This window comes from Aegilops tauschii, chromosome 4 (assembly GCF_002575655.3).
Source record: "Aegilops tauschii subsp. strangulata cultivar AL8/78 chromosome 4, Aet v6.0, whole genome shotgun sequence".
In the NCBI taxonomy this organism is placed as follows: Eukaryota; Viridiplantae; Streptophyta; class Magnoliopsida; order Poales; family Poaceae; genus Aegilops; species Aegilops tauschii.
This window is the reverse complement of record NC_053038.3, coordinates 423,169,646-423,193,065: the sequence shown is the minus strand read 5'-3', so window position 1 is coordinate 423,193,065 and position 23,420 is coordinate 423,169,646. Positions and strand designations below refer to the sequence as shown.

The 23,420-nt window shown below is 46.2% G+C and overlaps 2 protein-coding genes and 2 pseudogenes across 2 annotated transcripts; 3 read left to right on the top strand and 1 right to left on the bottom strand.

Moving 5' to 3' along the window:
* On the top strand, positions 1 to 1,455 carry LOC109744359 (expansin-A24-like; annotated as a pseudogene).
* Positions 1,456 to 3,341: 1,886 nt separating this feature from the next.
* LOC141021929 (uncharacterized) lies at positions 3,342 to 8,246 on the bottom strand. Its single transcript, XM_073497786.1, has 9 exons — positions 8,112 to 8,246; positions 7,958 to 8,033; positions 7,423 to 7,809; positions 7,314 to 7,364; positions 6,819 to 7,215; positions 5,989 to 6,684; positions 5,530 to 5,582; positions 5,069 to 5,364; positions 3,342 to 4,556 (listed from the first exon to the last, which is right to left on the bottom strand). The coding sequence occupies exons 1-9, from the start codon at positions 8,244 to 8,246 to the stop codon at positions 3,342 to 3,344; spliced, it is 3,306 nt and encodes a 1,101-aa protein (XP_073353887.1).
* Positions 8,247 to 9,010: 764 nt separating this feature from the next.
* On the top strand, positions 9,011 to 9,913 carry LOC109744353 (expansin-A14-like; annotated as a pseudogene).
* An 11,781-nt stretch (positions 9,914 to 21,694) lies between these two features.
* LOC109744355 (expansin-A24) lies at positions 21,695 to 23,420 on the top strand. Its single transcript, XM_020303462.2, has 3 exons — positions 21,695 to 21,943; positions 22,046 to 22,370; positions 22,440 to 23,420. The coding sequence occupies exons 1-3, from the start codon at positions 21,799 to 21,801 to the stop codon at positions 22,747 to 22,749; spliced, it is 780 nt and encodes a 259-aa protein (XP_020159051.1). The 5' UTR covers positions 21,695 to 21,798; the 3' UTR covers positions 22,750 to 23,420.

The following is a 23,420-nucleotide window of genomic DNA, read 5'->3' as shown; positions in this document are numbered from 1 at the left end:
CTGTGGGCTGGCCATGGCCGCGGACAACGCGCCGGTATGGCTGAGGGCGCATGCGACGTTCTACGGCGGCGCCGATGCCTCTGACACCATGGGTAAGTAGCTTATTTCAAAGTCATGTATGGGCCAATTGAATAGTGAATACCACATCTCGTGCAGCCCGTTCTAAAAGCATACGTACGCTCAATTCAACGCAGGTGGGGCGTGTGGGTACGGCAACCTGTACTCGGCAGGCTACGGGACGCGGACGGCGGCGCTGAGCCAGGCCCTCTTCAATGACGGAGCAGCGTGCGGTTAGTGCTACAAGATTGCTTGTGACCGCAAGCTTGCGGACCCGATGTTCTGCAAACCCGGGGTCACTGTGACAATCACGGCCACGAATCTCTGCCCGCCTAACTATGCACTCCCGAGCGACAATGGAGGATGGTGCAATCCTCCGAGGCCGCACTTCGACATGGCGCAGCCGGCCTGGGAGAAGATTGATGTGTACAAGGGTGGCATCATCCCTATCATGTACAAGAGGTAATTACACATGAATATTTATCATTGTTATGTGCCTCTCTGCAAGTTACTAAAACGGATTTCTGCAGGGTTCCAGGCATGAAGAAAGGTGGGGTGAGGTTCAAGATCGCTGGTCATGATTACTTTAACCTAGTTAACGTATTCAATGTGGGAGCTGCCGGATCAATCAAATCGATGGATGTCAAGACCTCTGATTCAGACACATGGGCGCCAATGGGTCGTAACTTGGGCGCGAACTGGCAATCTCTAGCGAATCTTATCGGGAAGATGCTCTCATTCAGATTGACCAGCACATATGGGCAGACGCTTGTCTTCAACAATATTGTGCCACCTGGATGGACGTTTGGGCAAACATTTGCGAGCAAATTGCAGTTTTAACTGCTCACTGCCAACGGAGCGATTTATTAGGATGCCATTGGTTTGTGAGCCTATCATCATATATTGGAGAAACGGTCGTAATTTCTTTATTTATGGTGTGGTGCATATAAATATTACTCGTAAGCACTACTTGTGTACATATATTGATTGATTGGTTACCCTCATGTAGCTTCAATATCCTTGTACGAGTTTAACTTGTTGTACATATTTGTGTTTTATTAATTTGGATGGTGTAGATAGAACATGATTGGTTCTACCGAGTTACCTCAAATGTTTATTCTCACACTTTGGTTGTTCTTCGGGTGACTCAGAAATAACTATTCCAAGTCAATACTAATAACACATTAGTAGAGATAATGGCTGTAGAAGCCATTGTACAATACAACCCTTGGCCGGCTCAGACGGATCCCATGCCTACAAATATTTCGGCGTGAAAAATTCTTATCAAACAAACAAACTCCCTTTAACCTCAGAATTGGCTTCGGTTATCATGAAAAATCCACTTGAAATATAATACACGTAAAAGGCCTACCAAACCACAAACAAAAAAATAAAAAAAAATAAAAGTGCAATAGTTAATGGGATAATACAAGATCGACCTCAAGAATATCATGATTAAAACTCAATGAAAGATGAGCACATAATGCATCGTGGAACTCATGGATTTTTTTTGGCTCAAGAGCTTGGATGTACAAGAAAACATATCATACTTTTCTTTTGAATTAAAAACCATATCATACTTAGTTAAAAAATGACTAACAATAGGAAGAATCTAAGATCAACACCCAAAATTGACAAGATCATAATATGTAAGCCGCTCTTACATCGAACTATGTGCAAATGGGTGCAAAGACAAGCATGCCAGCTTTTTTGCCTTGTTAAACTTTACATTTACCAAATATGAATTATGTCTTGATTATGGTAGGGCGCTAAGGCCCTCACATGACAATGAGGTTAGCAGGGCCAATTGACACCAAAAACTCTTTGGAAATCCTTTTGTTAGTAGGTTACTACTATTATTTATTTCCAGTAGAAGACAAAAAATTTGTGGAACAACGAGATAAAGCTAGTGGTCAAATGAAATTTCAAACGGTCGAGCGTGTGCAATGGATTTACTGAATTTCATCTAAACTAACATGCACCACATAAACACCTTAGTACGGTACAATAGGGAGATGCACATCTACTCATCTATGAGTGCCGAGACATAAAACTTGCAACACGAAAGTTTTAGTCAAAGAAAATTTCAAATTGTGCAACATGTGTACAAACAAGGTGAATAGAACAAACCGGGCGCAACATGTGTACCATGCCTGCACGAGTCCGCATCACCAGCTGCACTTGCTTGCATCCTTGCCGTGTGGCCGATTCGAGCGTTAGACCCAACAGTGATTTAAGTTTCGGATCAATGCTGATTGACGACTAAATAAATAGCCGGAAGCAACAACTGCGCGAGAGAGAAAGAGCGGATCCAACTAAGGAAATGCAGTACCTGTTCTGTCGGAGCTAATCATGCAAAGCTAGCGTAGCGCCAGCCGGCCAAGATTTGAATGCATGTCCAGCATCCAAACAGGCCAGGCCACGTTGCGGGTCATATCAAATTATCGACCATGCAAGCAGCAAGCAAGCACACAATGAGCCCACCCTTGGTGTGGGAATGATCCTGCTCATTCCACTCTAACCTCATACTGTCATACTACTGCGAGCTCCAATGATGGACGAAACTTAATTGACGGCAACCTAAGGCCCTGATTGGAACGACGTTTCGCAGCCATATATCGTTGTAAAATATACAGACCTCCACCCGTCGTTTTTTATCTAGATGGAAATCACACTGTGGGCGCTAAAATACACCTGCAAAATCAATACGGGTGTAAAAGTTTACACCGATACCAAGCAGGGCCTAAGCTTAGATATCACGACTCAGACGGGACAAATTCAACTCTACAGAATACATATCTGCCTTGATGGCAGCTCAATGTATCTTCCAAAACTAATCATTACATGCCGATGGGCGCCGCCGTCGAAGTTGATGACTAGATGCAGTTTTCTTCTTCTTCAGGTGCAGTGCAGGATTAGCCGTACGGTTCAAGGAACAGATGGGACATTCTTTCGTAGACAAGTAGGCACACCGGGACATGGCATCTCCTGAAGTTAGCCGTCAAAGAGGTTAAGCAGCCTTGTTAATTTCCCTTCAAGCATATACCCTCCAAGTGAAAGCCTCAAGCACATATACATATCGGGATTAAATCAAGGGAAAGACGCCGTCCACTTCTTCCGAAAGTGTGAAGCAAACAATAATTCTACACCTACGAATGGTGCCACGTAGGCTTACTTAACCTTCGATGAAATTCTCTCCTCCCCCTGATTTTAACCCGGGTGGGCCCCAACTGCTAATCCTGGCCCAATTAACAACCTTTTTTGCAGGGAATTTTGAGCTTTATTCAAATAAACGCGTTCGCTGGGCAGTCAGCCACAAGGCTGCTGATCAGGAAGCTAGGAGTTTCCGTGAGCCAGCTTTCAGTCACAGCCATCGTACAAGCGTGTTTTGCACAAAGGTGAGCCGGGACATTGACTGACCTACTTATATCCTGAATTACAAAAGAATTAAAACTAGTAAAAAGCTCATCAATTTCTTGGAGGATGGGCGCCACAACTGAACGACTGTTGCGGCGAGTGTTCCAGAGGTTGACCACCTCGAGACTGTCAGTCTCCAGCACCACATGCGATAACCCTCTGAGACTTGCAAAGATAACTCCATCTCTTACAGCTAGGGCTTCGGCAATAAAGGGGCCAGTCACTCCGGGGTGGGGTTTACACCAAACACCCAATATGGCTGTAGATGAACGCGCAACACCTCTAGCTCCACTTTTTCCTTCATCACGAATAGTTGATGCATCAGTGTTTATCTTGATCTGGGCTGCCTCCGGAGGGCGCCAGCTGTGACCTGGCAGAGTATTCACATGTTGTAAAGGAATATCCAGCAGTGCCAACGCTTCTCGGGTGAGTCTAACTGAATTCGCCGGATCCAGCTTGTCACCTTCGTGCGTCCACTGGTTTCGTGATGTCCAAATAGACCACATCATAGAAATCATAGATGCTCGTTCTCTTGTCGAGAACCTTGCATCACATAAAATGTCAGTTGCCCAAGTAGATGGGTGAAGCCGCGGGAGTTTGATATCCAAGAGCTGGCGAGCTTCCTCCCAGAACCTTTGAGAGTGGGAACAGTGTATGAGTGCATGTTCCAAGTCTTCATTCTTTGCCTTGCAAAGTTTGCACAAACTAATGTCTTGGATATGCTGAAATTTAAGCGTGCATTCATCAGGAAGTATTCCACGAAGTACCCTCCACCAGAACACTCGCACTTTTGGTACCACTTTGAGAGACCATAATGACTTCCACAGCTGATGCTTACTCACTGAAGATTCGGTAACCTGCCCTTCTTCTCGAGCTTGATGCTCTTTCTGAATCACTGGAGCTCGGTACGCTGACTTAACAGTGTAGATGTCTGATCTCTCATGTGCCCATGCCAATGTGTCTTTGCCCCCGCCGCGTCGAAGAGGAATATTCAAAATAGCCTCCGCGTCCGGTGCGATGAAATTGTGTCGAACTTGATCTTGTTTCCAAGTCCAGTTCTCTGAATCAATGAGCTCCCTAACCTGGGTGATGTTCATAACCGGCAGTTTGAATAAAGGGGTTCTGGTTAGCGTTGTGGGAATCCATTTGTCTGTCCATGGATTAATTGAAGTGCCATCACCAACACGATGAACAATCCCCGCAAGTAGAGCTTCCTGTCCAGAGATGATTACCCGCCAAGTTGATGAGGCGGCCTTAGGTGCTGAAGCATGCAGGAAATCAGTATCTGGGAAATACTTGCCCTTCATAACTCTGGCACAAAGTGATGTTGGATTTGTCATGAAGCGCCAACCGTGTTTGCCAAGAAGTGCCAGATTAAACATGTGGAGGTCATGAAATCCCATCCCTCTCTAGCATTTTGGTTTTGTCAGTTCTTTCCAAGAAACCCAACCCAGTGTAGAAACCTCTTGTCAATAGAACTGCTCCACCAATACCTTGCCATACTATATGTGAGTTTTTTGCACACCTTTTTCGTGAACAGAAAGCAACTCATGCTATATGTGGGAATCGCCTGAATAATTGTTTTGAGTAAGACCTCTCTCCCTGCACATGCAAAGAGCCGCTCTGACCAGCCTTGCATCTTACTCTGCGCACGCTCGCCAATGTGGTCGAAGGTACCGCTCGTAATCCGGCCAACGGCAGTGGGAAGACCAAGATATCTATCACTGAACGCTTCTACCATGATGCCCATCGTTCCTTTGATAATCTGTCTAATGAAACAAGGCATGTTGGGGCTAAAGAATATTGCACTTTTATCCTTGTTTACACGCTGTCCTAAAGCCTCATCATAGATCCTCAAAATGTCATTCAACCTTTCTGCGCATTGAGAGTCTGCATTCAGAAAGATTAGACAATCATCAACAAAGAGCAGATGACTCACCCATGGCAAACACACACTTGCCCTAATGCCCCTATCAATATATCCTTCATAAGATCTAAGCATGGACGAGAAGCCTTCTGCACAAAACAGAAATAAGTACGGTGAAGCGGGGTCACCTTGCCGCAGCCCCCTAGAGGGCGTGAAGTAGGGTTGCAGCTCACCATTTAATCTAACAGAGAAACGTACAGAGGTGACACACTTCATAATTAGTCTGATCCAATAGGGCTGAATCCCAAACGAAGTAGGATGGCCTCCAGAAACTGCCATTCGACTCTGTCATTCGCTTTCATCATATCTAGTTTAACTGCGCAAGCATGATTTTTTCCTTTCTTCCGCCTGCGAAGTGTACGAACACTTTCAAAAGCCAACAATACAATGTCAGTAATCAAGCGTCCAAGAACAAACACGCTATGTTCCTCGTTAATGATCTCATCCATGCATCCCCTCATGCAGTTAGTGCTAGCCTTAGCTGCAATCGTGTATAGCACAGGGCACAATGCAATAGGTCGATATTGAGAAATCGATTGGGGGTACCGTACCTTTGGGATCAAGGTTATGGAGGTGTCATTAAGAACCGTCGGTAGTTCACCCCATTGAGAAATCCCAGCACTGCATTGTTCACATCGTCTTTCAAAAAGTGCCAATGACGTTGAAAAAACCCCGTCGTGAAACCATCCACCCCCGGGGCTTTAGATGGAGCCATCTGAAACAGCGCATCATGGACTTCTTGTGCCTCGAATGGTTTAGTTAGCATCTCATTCATCTCCGGTGTAACTTTCACCGGTACGTGAGCAAGCAACTCGCTCGTATCAAACACGCCCTGAGAGGTGTACAATGCCTGATAGAACGCATGAATTTCCTGTTTATCTTCTCCTTCGTGTGCACAAACTGAGCCATCAACTCTCTTCAAGCCGCTGATCTTGTTCATTCGTTGTCGCTGCTTAGCTTGTGTGTGAAAGTAACCAGTGTTACGGTCACATGCACGAAGCCACAGGAACCGCGAGCGCTGCCATAACCATACTTCCTCTTGACGAACCGCCTCGCGTAGTTTGATTACAGTAGCTTTCTCTTCGTCAGAAGGCCCCCGGCCTATGGACTGTCTGCGCAGCTTGTCGAGCTTCTTTTGCAATTGCCGAACTGTCCTCGCGAGACATCCAAGCTCCTTGGCCCCCCATGGTTCAAGTTCCTTCTGTAGTGCACCCAGCGACTCCACAATCCCTTGAAAGCCCGGTGCTCTTGTGCGCAGTCCGTCCTCCTCGTGCCATGTATCTCTGTCACCACAAAACAGTGATCGGACTCGGTAGCACTGATATGGCGCACACGAATATCTTCATAACATTGATGAAAGGCTTCATTCGCAAAGCCTCGATCGAGCCGAGCTTTAACATTATCATTACCACCTTGCCTATTGTCCCACATATAGGCCATTCCAGACCAGCCAAGGTCTTGGAAGGAAACATCCTCGATGGCTTCACGGAAGGCCTTCATTTGCCATTCTGGTCTAGCCGACTTACTGAAGTGTCTGTCACCAAACATCGTCTCGTTAAATTTGCCCATGCACAGCCACGAAGAATGGGGCAAGGCATGTAAGGTCCAAAGGAAGCGCCAGCTATGATGCCTATCTTCGACCCGTGGTGCACCGTAGAATGCAGTAAACCGCCAATCTGGTGCGGCTTGGTCCTTGACTCTCACCAACACATCAATGTGGTTCTTGCTATAGTTTTTCAAGACAAAATCCACGTCCTTGGACCAATAAAGCCCAATTCCACCACTTAACCCAATACTGTCAACTGTGAAACAACCTGAAAAATCAAATTGATATCGCAAGTCTTCAACTCTCTTAGCCCTGATTTTGGTTTCCATCACGAATAGCAGGGCATGACCTTCTTGCTTCACAAACCGGCGAAGCTCTCGAACTGCCTCGGGGTTCCCAAGCCCCCGGCAGTTCCAGCTGATACAAATCATTGGGATGGGCAGCGCTGCTCTGCAGACGCTGCCGAGTTAGTTGCCAGGCGTTGGTTTCTTCTTCTTTGGTACTCTCTCCTCAACTTGCTCATCCCCTTCTCTGACTGAATCTGAAACTGTCTCTTGAGGATCAACATTAGCTGAACCATTTGTAGTTTTTCCATCCGTCAGGAGAAAAGGTGCAGGATCAACTCGTCGGTAAACTTGTTTAGGTGCCTCTTTCCTTTTGTTACTCGATGTTCTATTCTTGACAGGGGAGTTCACCTCAACTCCTTCTTGACCAACATTACTAGAGTTCTTAGACTCTCTTTGACTGCTCGGGCCTGAAAATTGCTCTTTGTTCGAACTATCGCCTGATGCGGTCTTCTTCTTTTCCTCTGGTGCTCTCAACTTAGGCCCGAAGGATAGTTCATCTTTTTCGTCGCGAGGGCCTGGAGTTGGGCAGAATAAATCGGAATGACCCAGTCTACCGCAAGAGAAACATAAGTGGGGAACTTGCTCATACTGTATGCCATACATGTCTGTCTTCTTCCTCTTCGCGGAGTCGATCAAAATCCATCTCCTCAAAGGTTTACTCACATCTGGCTCTCAAAAATACCCCCACATGATCGAACTGAATCGAAGTAGCTTCCTTGTCAATTTGCTGTGCTATTAGCTTGCCCCAGGAAACATCTCAAAGGTTATATGGGAAATTAGGGACCCTTGCCCATAGATGGAGCCGGTCAAACTTGACCTCATCAGGTCGCATGTAGTCCTCAAATTCTGCAAGAACAACCGCGTTCTTGCTAACATGCCATGGGGAGCCAAGCCAGATGCGATCGCGATCCCATTGTGCCTCGAATTCTGCCACGAACGTATTCTCACCCATCGATCTGAATTTCAGTCCTCTAGGGTTTCCCCAAGCTGGCCGGAGTGCATTAGTAATGGTTTGGATGTGTAACAATGCAAAACCGTACCCGCCAGTAGCCACTTCTTTGCTTCTACTTCCTCTATATCATCAATAATCAGAGGGGTCGCTTCCTCATCCGTAACCCAAGCTTCCCGAGCGCCTCCTCTAGCTGCGCCCGAGCCGACCTCGAAGAACTAGGTCCTGACTCGGTCTACTTGCCGCCAGCCGATGAAGCCATCTCCTGCCGGAACCAGTGGGCGCCCCGCCGGAGAGATCCGACGGGCGCCGTATGAGTCCACCGGAACCCTAATCGCCGCCGCCAGGGGTTTTTAGGTTTTCCGCCCAATTAACAATCTCCACATCAACTTTTACGTAAAATGAACGTAAGATTACGTATGTGTAGCATTGTTATGATGCAGATAGAGCAGTACGTGTCTACGCGTATGCTAGTACTCTTCGGATTAGCCCGTAAGCCATGCTGCGGCTGCACATACGACCTGCACATGTGCACCCGGCGTGCTTGTTACGGGTGACTTTGCTGAGTCTCTCCAACTACGGATAGATCGCAACTCACAAATAACAGCTATATATATACACGCACACACACGGCACACCCAATCATTCCGAGATCACCACAGTCATACAGGTACAATACGCACAAGCAAGATCACACAGCTTCCAGATCAACTACGTTCTACGTACAGACAAAATTGTTAGGTTTGCAAGCGCGACCAGCGAGAGATATGGTGTCCGCTACAGCTCGAGCAATTGCGGTGGTGCTGCTCGCCTTCGTGTGTTGTGGGTTGGCCGAGGCCGCGGACAAAGCACCGATCAAATGGCTGAGGGCACACGCGACCTTCTACGGCAGCGCTGACGCCTCTGACGCCATGGGTAACTAGCTTATTGCGTACTCATATACTATGTCAAATGGAGGGCCGTATGCACCACTAGATGCACACGACGTATCTGCCTCTGCTAAGTGTTTACATCGCTTGGTATGATGCAGGCGGCGCGTGCGGATATGGCAATTTGTACTGAGCACGGTGCTAATCAAAGACGGCGTGGCGTGTGGACAGTGCTACAAGATTGCGTGTGACCGCAAGTTGGCAGACCCGATGTGGTGCAAACCCGGCTTGACCGTGACAATCAGGACCACAAATCTTTGCCCGCCTAACTACGCGCTCCCGAGCAACAAAGGAGGATGGTGCAATCCACCGAGGCCGCACTTCGACATGGCGCAGCCGGCCTGGGAAAAGATTGGTGTCTACAAAGGTGGCATCATCCCTGTCATGTACCAGAGGAACCTACACATGAGTATATATCATTGTTTTGTGCTTGTGTGCATGTTTACTAAATCCCATTTCTACAGGGTTCCATGTGTGAAGAAGGGTGGGTGTGGTTCAAGATAGTTGGGCACAACTACTTTAACCTAGTCAATGTGTTCAACGTCGCTGCTGCCGGATCAATCCAGTCGATGGAGGTCAAGAGCTCCGATTCAGACGATTGGGCACCAATGGCCCAGGGGTGCGAATTGGCACTCCCTAGCCAATCTTACCGAAAAAATGCTCTCATTCAGATTGACCAACAGAGATGGGTAGACGTTTGTGGTCAACAATATTGTGTCGGGTGGATGGAAGTTTGGACAAACATTTTACGAGCAAACTGCCGTTCAACTGATCAACAAAACAATTTAGGATGTGGTTGGTTTATGAGCATAACATCATCTGTTGAACCAAAGGCTGGAATTCATTTATTTGTTGTGTGGTGCTTAAAAATATTAATTGTAAGCACTACTTGTTGGCATATATTGATTGACTGGTCACCTCACTCCAATATCCTTGCACGTGTTTAACTTGTTGTACATATTTGTGTCCTTATTAATCTGAATTGTGTTCAAACATGATTAGCTCTACCGAATTATTTAGATGTTTATTCTCTCGGTTTGATTGTTCCTCGGGCGACTCATAAATAACAATCCCAAGTCAATAATAATAACTCACTAGTATTGATCATGGCTACCCTTGTAGGCCGTTCAATAGTGCAACCCATAGCCGGTCTCTCTCTCTCTCTCTCGCGCATGTGCATGCCAATACACTATAATATATTCATATTTATTCTTCGCTGATTATACAAAATAAAATAATTAGAAGTATCGTTACAAAAATATATCCCATGCATGTAGATATTTCGGCGTGAAAATTTACCTTTCCCGGAACTGATTTCAGCTATCGTGAAAAGTTCACTTGAGATACAATCGGCGTAAAAGTCCTACCAAACACAAACAAGAAAAAAAGTGCAACAATTAATGGGATAATATGGCATAAATCTCGAGAATATCAAATTTAAACTCAACTAAAAGATGAGTACATAATGCACTCATTAGCAACATGTAGGTATATATGGTGGAAACTCATAGAAGAATTTTGGCTCAAGAACTTGAATATATAAGAAAACATATCATACTTACTGCGAAAATTTCTGGCAATGGTGGGAATTTAAGATCAACATCCAAAACATGCAACAAAATTATATATAAGCCGCTCTAACATCGAACCGTACGCGAATGGGTGCAATGACAAGCATGTGAGTTTCTTGCTTTTGTTAAACTTCACATTTACCAAATGTGAATTTTGTATTGATTATGGTAGGCCGCTAAGCCCCTGAAATGACAATCGGATTAGCAAGGTCATTTGACACCAATAATTCTTTTGAAATCATTTTGGTAGTAGGTTACTATTGTTGTTTATTTACAGAAGATGACACCCGTGCAATTGAGGAGACCATGGCATTTCTCCTTTTATTAGTGAGGAACTCCTCTTGAATGAAAAGAGAGTGTCATACTCTTGTGGGCATCTTCCATGACATAATTTATTTCAAATCATCTAGATTTTATAATGTCTGGACTGCCGAAGCATATCAACCATGTGCAATATCCTACAAACAAAAAGAGCCCTTGCATCGCCCCCTTCTTGGGGCAGCATGGGTAGTGGCGCTAGCTTGATTCTCCGCCTGGGGGGAGGGGGTGGAGGGGGTGCTTGAACAAGGGGACTGCATGGTGATGTCTATAGTGTCTTGTCGATGGCACAATGGGTGCCTAAGGATGCGTCGTTCGGCTCAACAACGGTGGTGGTCCTCCTTGCATGGGCTAGGGGCCTAAATTGGGTGGTTCCCAATCTGCTTGCACCTGACGGTGAAGGTGTCCTCCCGTTTGCGAACAGCGTGATCATGTGATGGTGGTGGTGGTGCAACACGGTCAACACATTGTGGCTCAACAAGGATAGGTGAGTCGCGGCTTGGGCAAGAGGTTGGACTAGTGGGCTTCAGCGTGAGGTGGTGGCTCATCGTTTGTTCCCATTGTTGAGGTTGAGGTGGTGGTAGCAGATGGATTGGACTTAGCTCCATGGTGATGTGGTGGCAATGACAACTTCTTCTCTACTCCGTGTGGTTTCAGTTCGCCGGCACATGTGCAGAAAAAGTTGTTACTCTATTTTGCACGTTGACAGTGGTTGATCTCGCTCCTAGGGTCTCATTTGGTTGAGAGGCTCAAGGCTCTAGCGAAAGCTTGATATTCAGTGTGGGTCAATGACGATGATGATGGTGCTCGATGGCATGTTTCTCCTCCCTGAAGGCTTTGTCAAAGATGCTTCATCTATCCTGGATCATGGCCATTCAGATATGAGGATGACGTGGAGGATGTTGGTCTGGCCAGACCTTTCCCTGAGGTTTGGTGGGTCGATCATGTATAATTTTGGACGAAAGATTGGTTTTCAAATAGGGGTCGACAACAGTGTTATGTGATTGTAATTTTCCTCATTGGAGGCATTTCAAAAGAACCTGCTCGCCACTAGCCGGGCAGCAAACATATTGGTGGTACATGTCAAGATATATAGGCCGGCGTCTTTGCAATTTTCTTTTTTATTTCTTATTTTATTTCTGTCTACATGTCTTTCTTCTATCTACTAGATCATCGATGGCGCGCATTGCTGCGCCCGTCTATTTCTACAATAGAATGTTAGGAGCTTACATAAGTATATGGACATCGAAATTTACATAAATATATGAAGCTGATAATTTATTACAACATTTTCAATGTGCTCATATGGCTTAGTCGGTATTGGTCATCGGACTTTTACTCTCTAATTGTTCCATTTCTTATTGATGTCTTCTAAACAATTGCAGCCTCCACCCAAAAGGTGATCTTGTGTAGGCAACAAGGAACTAAGGCCTTCTTTGGTTCATAGGGTAGGAAAATTGTAGGAATAGGAAAGTCATAGGAAATGAGATGACATGTATCTCAAATCCTATGAGTAGGAATAGGAAAGGAGATGTCCTTTGATTCACATCATAGGATTTTTTCTATTGAGTCTAGGCTAATGTTTATTTTCCTATGAAATGTGGAGGATAGGAAGAATTCCTCCATAGGAATAGGATTCCATTCCTACAAACCAAAGGGCTCTAAAGGATTTTTCCTATAGAAATCCTATCCTATGAAATTCCTACAAGATTCCTCTAAACCAAAGGAGGCCTAAGAAGAAAAATTCTGCTTGACAATAAATAAGATATTACTGAACGGAAGGTTATAATAAGACAATTTTCATTGACACTGAAGTCAAGATAAAATTTTGATAAAAAGGGAAGCTATCTCAATTGGAACATTGTCTGGTACATGATGTGTGTGTCGATTTGTTTTTTTACATATCATTTGTGATGCTACTGCCAAGAAGAAAACAAACTCCACCTCACATGTGTTATATTTGAAAGAATACCCAGTCTTACAATTAAGGACATGGCCCTGTAGAGAATAAAATATGGATTTCTGCTTGACAATAAAATTGGATATTAGAGAATGGAAGGATTCTAGTAAGACAATTTTCACTAACACTAAAGTAAACAATAAAATATTGATAAATAAGGGCAGCTATCTGAGTTGGAACATTGTTTGGTCTACATGATGCGATTATCGGGTTTTTTCCCTATCATTTGTGATGCTACTGGCATGTAGAAACAAACTGAACCTCAGATGTGTTATATTTTGTGTTTGAAAGAATATCCAGTCTTACAGTTAAGGAGAGAGCTCTGTAGGGAATGAAATGGGGAGCTAACAACGGTAAGACAAACTTTGTACTTGGTGAACCCATCTTTTGGACATAATTGAAAGATTAAGCAAGGGGTGTGTGAGAGGATATAATTTGCATACCTTGAGAAGCTGCAGTGTAGTTGCACTTAAGGTATGCCAAAAAAAATTGGTTCTTGTTGGTCTTCAATTATTGTGGCACTTTATAATATATGTCAGCCTCTTAGAAAAATGAGATATTGTATATGACCACAGTAAGGCTTCACTGGTAGACTCAGAATACTGTAGGCTTGATTCAACAAAGAACTTAGTACATGCTTTGCTGTACAAACATTGACAGAGATTATGTCACCATGGAAGATACACTACACAAAAGTAACATAATTAACTTTCTGAATTACACAATGGTCATGATCACCTCAGAAGTGTTTTTTTTTCTGTATCTCTTTGTGCCATTTTAGTGCTAGCAACACTACTTAATCAGTTTCTATATACTCCAGTACCACTATAGATTGACACATTCTTTCGGTATAGTTGATTGCAATATAAATGAACTGAGCAGGTAAATACAGAAGAAATGATGATCTTCTATAAAATAATATTGAACATCAATTATACCATAAGTTACCTAAGCACTGCCAAAACTTTAATTAGATCACCTTTAGCTTTGCTAGTAGGAATTGTAATAATTTAGCTCATGTACTTGCACACAAAGGATGTTCCATGAACCTGTATGATGAGCTAAATGCAGACAATGTAACTGCTGATGTAAAAGCTTTAGTGGCGAGCGAGTCAGCTTCGTGCACGTAGTAATGCAGATTTTGCATTTCTTTTCAAAAAAAAGCACTAATAATCACTACAATATATTGTCTGACTGAATATTAGGTGGTTCTGCAGTGATTAGACAAACTCGAATCTATTTATTTGCATTCATGAACCAGCTGTAAACCACTGCGGTGTGAGTTATGAAGAGTTCCATTCTATTTACTCTATAAATTTCCGTAAATATGTTTCAGATGCAGTCCAGCGACACTTGTAGTCTATGTTGTTTTTTATTTTTTGGTGCTCTATACTCAAGTTGCTTCAACAATATGGTTACAGCTACACAATTAACAATTCAGCAGGAGCAAACATCCCAGAACCACGGCAGGCCAGATGAATATAACCACTTGCCTACCTGGCTACATGTTCTAACACTTCCCATCATTGTATTATGCATATGCACTTGGTCTTAAAGATGAGGTTTTTTGGGCACAGGGAGAACATATGAAGTGTGTGTTTACGGACATAACTACAAATTAAGCTAGCATAAACTACAATTTAATGTGCGAGCAAGTAAGACATGAATAACACTTCCAGGAAATATGTATTTCTTTCTCCAATTTTTCTACCAGAAGCTATGGGTCTCTCAAACTGCCATATTAGACAGAAAGATGTGTATACTTTGGCATGTATTGGGACTTACTTTTGTTTGACGGTGCACCTCCAGTGTGTTTGTGATTTAGCGTGAGCATGATAAATATTTGGCTGCATTTTCTATACTTGCACATTGTTTTGTAGTACGACAAATGGACAATCATTTGATATTCAGCCTCGTGGGTTGTGGGAAGAAGCTACGGCCGTAGCCCGTAGGAGAGTGGAGGCGCGTGTTGATCAAACGTCGTGCCTGGCTCGAGGGGAGTGGTGTTGCAGAGGAGCTTATTAGGACAAGTTGCCCAGGACCCCAAGGCGGCCGATGAACTCGAAGAGAAGCAACCTCGTGGATGTGTGACTGCTCACCTTTGCGATCCCTAGACGCTGGCTTCCGCTGCCAGGCCAGTCATCTTGGAATCCCACTCGAGCAGGTCATCATGGTCGTGGCTGGCAATGCTGCGCGCTTCACTTGGATCTCGCTCGAACGCGTCAGCTGGATCCCAATAAAATCACTTTTGTCCACTTTCGTACTGCACCAGTCAACATATTATGAATCTACTTCATCGCTTGATAATCAAATATCAACTTGTTTAACTTGAATACTTTTATCCTACGCTTAGGTGCACAGTTTGGAAGTAATGATAGAAACATCAAAATAGAGCAGATGCTGCGGGTTGAACATGAGAAATTTAGAGTAGGATATATTCACATTGTAAAGTAAAGTTAGAAGAATATCCTCTCTTGGATGTTACTGATGTGCCAAATCATAAATCATGGTATAGAACATGCATTTCATCTACAAATTTCAATAGCTGGAAAAAGAAAAATAATTATAGTTCACATGCAAAAGATAAGCAGGACTTATAAGCAAGTCTTATAATTCTAGAGCACAAACCAAGTATTGCAGTCTCATTTGCTAAGTGGATTTGATAAAACTTTCCAAATCGCATTAGAAAAATATTATTGTAATTTGACTTGACAGAGAAAAGAGATCAAGAAAACGCTACACTTCTAACTGATGGAACCACCGGCTTGTCACCCGTAGCCTGCACACATTAAAATCCCAAGAACAATCTCTCTCATAACGAGAAGGAGGATTTTCCTGTAGGTACATAGGCTGCCGAACCATCTGGCCGGGAGGAGTGCTAGCGGCCGGTGAATGAATTCTTAGTGGACGAACCCAAGGTGGAGAGTTGGTGCTAGCGGCTGGAATCAAACTCTGGCAGGACACGCGGACAGAGAGATGAACAGACAGAACAGTGGCCTGTCCGCCGCCGGATCGAAGTCGTCGTGGTCGCAGCTGGCAACGCCGCGCGCTTGGCTTGGATCCCGCTCCTGGACAGATCGCCCGCGTCGCCCGGCATGGCTCGCGCGCTTTACCATCCTGCTCGAGAGCGTCGCGCGCATCGGGGGCGGCTGGATTCCCCTGTCACCGATCCACCTCCTCCACCTCCTTTGTCCAGCAAGCAGCGAGCACAATGAGCGGACGATCCACATCCCCTGTCGAGCGAGAACACGGTGTTAGCTTAATGGGCTGGCATAACCGGTCCAGTTTACCACAGGGCTTGGATTCGGCCTCTGGAATAGCAGCCCATAGGACAGCTGGGCCAGTTGCGGGAGAGATGATTTTATACATTAGATTTGACGGCCAGAAACGTTTAGATCGCGAAAACAGACTACCAGAAACCCAAATCACTGAGAGAGCTCGCTTTAGGCTCGGTTATACTGTCCTTAATATGAAATGTGCAGGAGCATCCTGTCTAGCCACGCAAGCATGCAAACCTAACCACGCACACACCGCTTGATACGGGAATGATCATGCTTATTTCATTCTAGTTAAGTTTGTAACCTCTTCTTACTACCATATTGAAATACTATTACTGTGCCACCTCTGATGATGGGTGAAACCTAGCAGATGAGGGGCAGCCATGGTAGCGGGGCTGCCCGGCTATGGCCTCCCTCCGGCCGACCTTGTGGTGGGCCATTCGGTCGGTCAGTGGCATCCGCGTGTTATAGCGTCAGGGAGAGGTTCTAAAAGATCAAGGATGTCGCCTAGAGTGGAGGGGGTGAATAGGCGCTTTAAAATAATTACGGTTTAAGCTTGAACAAATGCGGAATAAACCTAGCGGTTAATTTGTCAAGCACAAAACCTACCACAACTAGGCTCACTTATGTGCACCAACAACTTATGCTAAGCAAGATAAACAACTATGAGATAGCAAGATATATGACAAGAAACAATATGGCTATCACAAAGTAAAGTGCATAAGTAAAGGGCTCGGGTAAGAGATAACCGAGGCACGTGGAGACGACGATGTATCCCAAAGTTCACACCCTTGCGGATGCTAATCTCCGTTTGGAGCGGTGTGGATGCACAATACTCCCCAAGAAGCCACTAGGGCCACCGTAATCTCCTCACGCCCTCGCACAATGCAAGATATCGTGATTCCACTAAGGGACCCTTGAGGGCGGTCACCGAACCCGTACAAATGGCAACCCTTGGGGGCGGTCACCAAACCCGTACATTTTGGCAACCCTTGGGGACGGTCACCGGTACCCGTCAAATTGCTCGAGGCGATCTCCACAACCTAATTGGAGACCCCGACGCTTGCCCGGAGCTTTGCACCACAATGATTGAGCTCCGAACACCACCAACCGTCTAGGGCGCCCAAGCACCCAAGAGGAACAAGCTCAAGGGTACCAAGCACCCAAGAGTAATAAGCTTCTCAACTTGTAACTTCCACGTACCACATGGAGAACTCAAACCGATGCACCAAATGCAATGGCAAGGGCACACGGAGTGCTCAAGTCCTTCTCTCTCAAATCCCACCGAAGCAACTAATGCTAGGGAGGAAAATGAGAGAAAGAACAAGAAGGAGAACACCAAGAACTCCAAGATCTAGATCCAAGGGGTTCCCCTCACATAGAGGAGAAAGTGATTGGTGGAAATGTGGATCTAGATCTCCTCTCCCTTTTCCCTCAAAAACTAGCAAGAATCCATGGAGGGATTGAGAGTTAGCAAGCTCGAAGAAGGTCGACAATGGGGGAAGAACACGAGCTCAAAGGATAAGGTTCATTGGGGAAGAAGACCCTCTTTTATAGGAGGGGGAAAATCCAACCGTTATGCTCATAGCCCGCACAGAGCGGTACTACCGCTCCTACGAGCGGTACTACCGCTAGGACGGCAGAAGCCCAATGAAACAACACTGCAAAGGGGCAACAGGGTGGTACTACTGCAGGAGCGGTACTACCGCCTGCCCTTGCGGTACTACCACGCGACCACGGATGTAAAAAATAACTGCCGCGCCTACAACCGCTGGAGCTAGCTACAAGAAAAAGTCGGCACGGTACTACCGCTCACAGGGAGCGGTACTACCGCGTAAGGGCGGATGTAAAAAATTACATCCGCGCCTACTACCGCACGCAACAGCGCCAGGACACGAGGCAGCGGTACTACCGCTCACCAGGAGCGGTACTACCGCGTAGGGCGCGGAAGTAAAAAAATTACTTTCGTGCCTACTTCCGTGCGCGCCAGCGTTCTGGGCTAGAGGCAGCGGTACTGCTGCTCACCAGGAGCGGTACTACCGCTGGCCCCTGCAGTACTGCCGCTCCCTTGAGCAGTACTACCGCACGCCACAGAGGCTTTAGCACTTGGATGCCTTCAAAACGCAGCTAAAGACAACAGATAGATCCAATAAAACCAGAACTGCAATTGAGCAAACTCAAGCTTGTTGGATACAAGACGACGAGTAGCATCAAAACAGCAAGGAGTGAAGCCTCCAACAGAGGTAGGGGAGGTATGCCTAATAAAGAGAGGAGTGAAGCCTCCAACAGCGGTACTACTCAAGCTGTTGGATATAGAAAGAAGAGGCAGGGGAGGTATGCCTAATAAAGAGAGGAGTGAAGCCTCCAACAGAGAAGAACCGGCATAACCTCCAACATCGAAAACATCATAGAAGATGCATGTGAACTCCGTTTTCGATGAACTCGAGCTTGTCATCAAGATGACCAAAAGCTCTAAGACTCACAAATAAAATCAAACAAGAACCAAGAAAGATGATGCAATGATGCAATGGTTTGAGCTCTCTACGAATGATACGATCAAGCTACTCATCGAGAGCCCCCCTTGATAGTACGGCAATCGATCCTATAACCCGGTCTCCCAACTACCAACATGAGACCGGTAAAATAGAAAACCTATCAAGGGCAAACCTTTGCCTTGCACAAAGTCCACTTGAGCTAGATGTAGACGATCTTGACTTCCTCAAGTTGGACCACCTTTCTTGATTGCATCGGCTCGGTGAAGACTAGTAGATTGCTCCCCCATACTTCACTATGGGTGAGCCACTTTTCGGCACATCTTCACAAGTCCATTGTCACCACAATGGACAGCAAGCTTCAAGCACTTGATGTCTTCGTGATGCATCACTTGAACTTGCACACTGCAACCTAACTCCACAAAGAACTCTCACGAAGACCATGGGTTAGTACACAAAGCGTAATTGACAATACTTACCATACCATGGGATCGCTTGATCCCTCTCGGTACATCTTCTACGCTCTGTGTGTTGATTAACTTGATTCACTCTTTGACTTAGTCTTCATCAACCTCTCACAAGACCAATCTTTAGGTAATTCCTTGAATAGAAACTTGGTCGACACAAACTCTTCTTGAAACCAACACATGTATTCCAAGAAAAGCCTATGGACAAAACCTTCAAAAATAACTCAAGGCAACCATTAGTCCATAGAGATTGTCATCAATTACCAAAACCAAACATGGGGGCACCGCATGTTCTTTCAGGTTCAGAGAGGGATGCCGAGGCGGTGGCTCCGGGTGGCGAGCTACTCGGTTGGCTCTCCGGTGGGTCTCTGAGTAGTGGTTGTGGCTGCGCTAGTCAGCCGTGTGGGCGGCGAGTGGTGGTGCATTGGGAGGCCATGGCGTCTTCTCTGTCGCGGCAGAGGAGGTGACTAGATCTGGTTCTGGCCCAGGCTTCGTCGCGACGGCAGGCTTTAATCCTATATGGCTTGGGGAAGCAACCAGGCAAAGCCCTCCGCTTCCGCGCCGATGGCGATGGCGCCCACAGTTGCCACTATCCTCTTGTGGATGTTGTCACAGGTTCGCCTTCCTTGTTAGAGTTCTGGGTGAAAACCTTGGTCCATTGCGTCGGACGCGGCAATGGCGACACATTGCACCGTTTTCCCTTTTGAGGGCATTGTCGTGGAACCCAGTTGTCATTGGTCGTGGTTGGTGTAGTGCTTAGATCCTCCTGTACTCTTGCTCGGTGTTGTAATCATGTTCTGACCAATGTATGTTGCCTGTTTTTCTTCTTCTAATAAGTTTTGCTTTATTTGAGGGCTTTCTCATTTTTTTTATAGGAAAACGATCTATTTCATCCGGATGATTTCTTCAGCTCGTAAACCGTCTGTTGTGTGCGCCACGTGTCCCCTGAGGACCAGCCACCGCTTCTCCTGCAACCTTATCTTCAAGCCCCCTCTCTTCTCCACACGTCTTCTCTTTTCCCCTTTTCCTCCTCCTTCCCCAGTAGTACTAGAGGAGAGGATGAGGCTCCCATCCCATGGCGAGCACCACGGCCACAGCTGAGAACCGGGAGGGGCGCCGCCGACAGCAGCTTGATGCTACTCTACCCCGAACATTGTTGCTGCTGCAATCATAAGGGCGAAGCAGCCGCTGTTGTTTGCGTCCTTGCCATGGCCGCTGCTGTTGCATCCTCGGCTCCTCGCCATGGCTGGGAGAGGGGCGACACCGGCACCGGAACGGCGCGGTTGCAGCAAGGTTGAGGGTGAGGGCGACTCCGGCCAGCACCGATGGAAGCCTCATGCTCGCCACTGACACTCTCGCGCTGCAATCCATGCGTTTTTGCAGCAGCACCATTGTTGTGACGGGGCACCTCCCTCAACTCCGGCAGCAATGGAGCTTCATCGGCGTGCCGTCGGTGCTGTGTTGGAGTTTTGCTGTGCCGTCGGGGCTGCAATGAAGCGTCGCCCGAGGCTGCAATGAAGCATCAGTGGTGCTTCAATGGAGTTTCGCCGGCGCATCGCCGGGTCGTTAGGCTGCAATGGAGCTCCGCCGGTGATGCATTGGAGCGCTGTTGGTGCTGCAATGGAGCTTCGCCGGCGTTGTCGGTGCTGCGCTGCAGCTTCGTCTCGCCCCTGGGGATTGCAATGGAGCTTCACCAGGGAGGAGGGGGTGTCGTCGGGGGGCTGCACTCGATGTTGCCATGGATAGCACGCATCGGCTCCCCGTGCTGCGCCAGATCGGACGTTCACCAGCGTCCAGATCGTACGGCTGGTTAGGCGGATGATTTTCTGCACAAATCATCCGACTTATCCGTAGTAGCCACCTTTTTTATATTATATCGTTCCGCGGTGTATTTAAGGTTTGTGCTTTATTTATAAAAGGGGCCACGCACCTTTGCATCCAGACGGGACGAGTTCAACTCGATAGATCTTCCTTAACAATTCTATGTTTCTTCAGGAACAAGCCATTACGTTCCCTCATGCCGGTGGGCGCCGCCGATGCTTAGGACCAGGTGCGGCGATCCGTACGATTCAAGGAACAGGGCAGACGCATCCTTCCTCACACGAAGGGACGCAGCAAATATCGCGCCCTGAAGTGAAACGTCAAGCAAGCACTTGGAAATCGCAGAACGCCGTCCATTTCTTCAGAAAGTGTTAAGCTAATACCGACGATGATTGAAGAGCTGATGTTATAAGGAAGAAGAAAATGGACCAGACGTGTCTGCGCGTACATAAAATATTCGGATTAGCCCGTAAGCCATGCATAGTGCGGCTGCACGAGCGTCCACATGCATGGGCACGCTAGCCCGCCTCTCTCGTAATGACCTTGCTGAGTCCCTCCAGCAAAGGCTATATATACACGGACACTCATCAAACTATGAGAACCAAATCCTCACTAGTACAAGAACAAACACATAAGCGACAACACACAGCTTCCCAGGTCAGCTACGTACAGATAGACGTTGGTGAGTTTAATTTGCAAGGGCATCCAGCGACAGACATATGACGTCGGCTCCAGCTCGAGCTATTGCGGTGGTGGCTCTCGTGCTCACGTGCTGTGGGCTGGCCATGGCCGCCGACAACGCGCCGGTATGGCTGAGGGCGCATGCGACGTTCTACGGCGGCGCCGATGCCTCTGACACCATGGGTAAGTAGCTTATTTCAAAGTCATGTATGGGCCAATTGAATAGTGAATACCACATCTCGTGCTGCCTGTTCTAAAAGCATACGTACGCTCAATTCAACGCAGGTGGGGCGTGTGGGTACGGCAACCTATACTCTGCGGGCTACGGCACGCGGACGGCGGCGCTGAGCCAGGCGCTCTTCAACGACGGTGCGGCGTGTGGTCAGTGCTACAAAATTGCTTGTGACCGCAAGCTTGCGGATCCGATGTTCTGCAAACCCGGCGTCTCGGTGACAATCACGGCCACGAACCTTTGCCCGCCTAACTATGCACTCCCGAGCGACAATGGAGGATGGTGCAATCCTCCGAGGCCGCACTTCGACATGGCGCAGCCGGCCTGGGAGAAGATTGGTGTGTACAAGGGTGGCATCATCCCTGTCATGTACCAGAGGTAACTACAACTTGAATATTTATCACTGTTATGTGTCTGTCTGCAAGTTACTAAAACCGATTTCTGCAGGGTTCCATGCGTGAGGAAAGGTGGGGTGAGGTTCAAGATCGCTGGTCATGATTACTTCAACCTAGTTAACGTATTCAACGTGGCAGCTGCCGGATCAATCAAATCGATGGATGTCAAGACCTCTAATTCAGACGCATGGGCGCCAATGGGTCGTAACTGGGGCGCGAACTGGCAATCTCTAGCGAATCTTACAGGGAAGATGCTCTCATTCAGATTGACCAACACAGATGGGCAGACGCTTGTGTTCAACAATATTGTTCCAGCTGGATGGACGTTTGGGCAAACATTTGCGAGCAAATTGCAGTTTTAACTAATTACTGTCCATACAACGATTTGGGATGTAATTGGTTTGTGAGCATACCATCATACACCGGAGGGATGGTTGGAATTTCTTTATTTATGGTGTGGTGCTTAAAAAATATTAGTTGTAAGTGCTACTTGTGTACATATATTGATTGATTGGTCACCCTCATGTAGCTCCAATTTCCTTGTACGTGTTTAACTTATTTTACATATTTGTATTTTTATTTATTTGCATGGTGTATATAAAAGATGATTGGTTCTACCGAGTTACCTTGAATGTTTATTCTCTCGCTTTAGTTGTTCATCAGATGACTCAGAAGTAACTATTCCAAGTCAATAATAATAACCCACTAGTATATATCATGGCTTTAGAAGCCATTCTACAATACAACCCTCTGGCGGATCCCATGCCTACATATATTTTGGTGTGAGAAATTCTCATCAAACAAACAAATTCCCTTTCAACTCAGAATTGGTGCTGGTTATCATGAAAAATCCACTTCAGATATAATCATGTAAAAGCCTACCAAACACAAAATGCAAGAAGAAAAGAAAAACTAAAAGAGTGCAACAGTTGATGGGATAATACAAGATAAACCTTGAGAATATCAGGATTAAACTAAATGAAAGGATGAGTAGAGAATGCACTCACCAGCAACATGTAGGTATATATGTGGA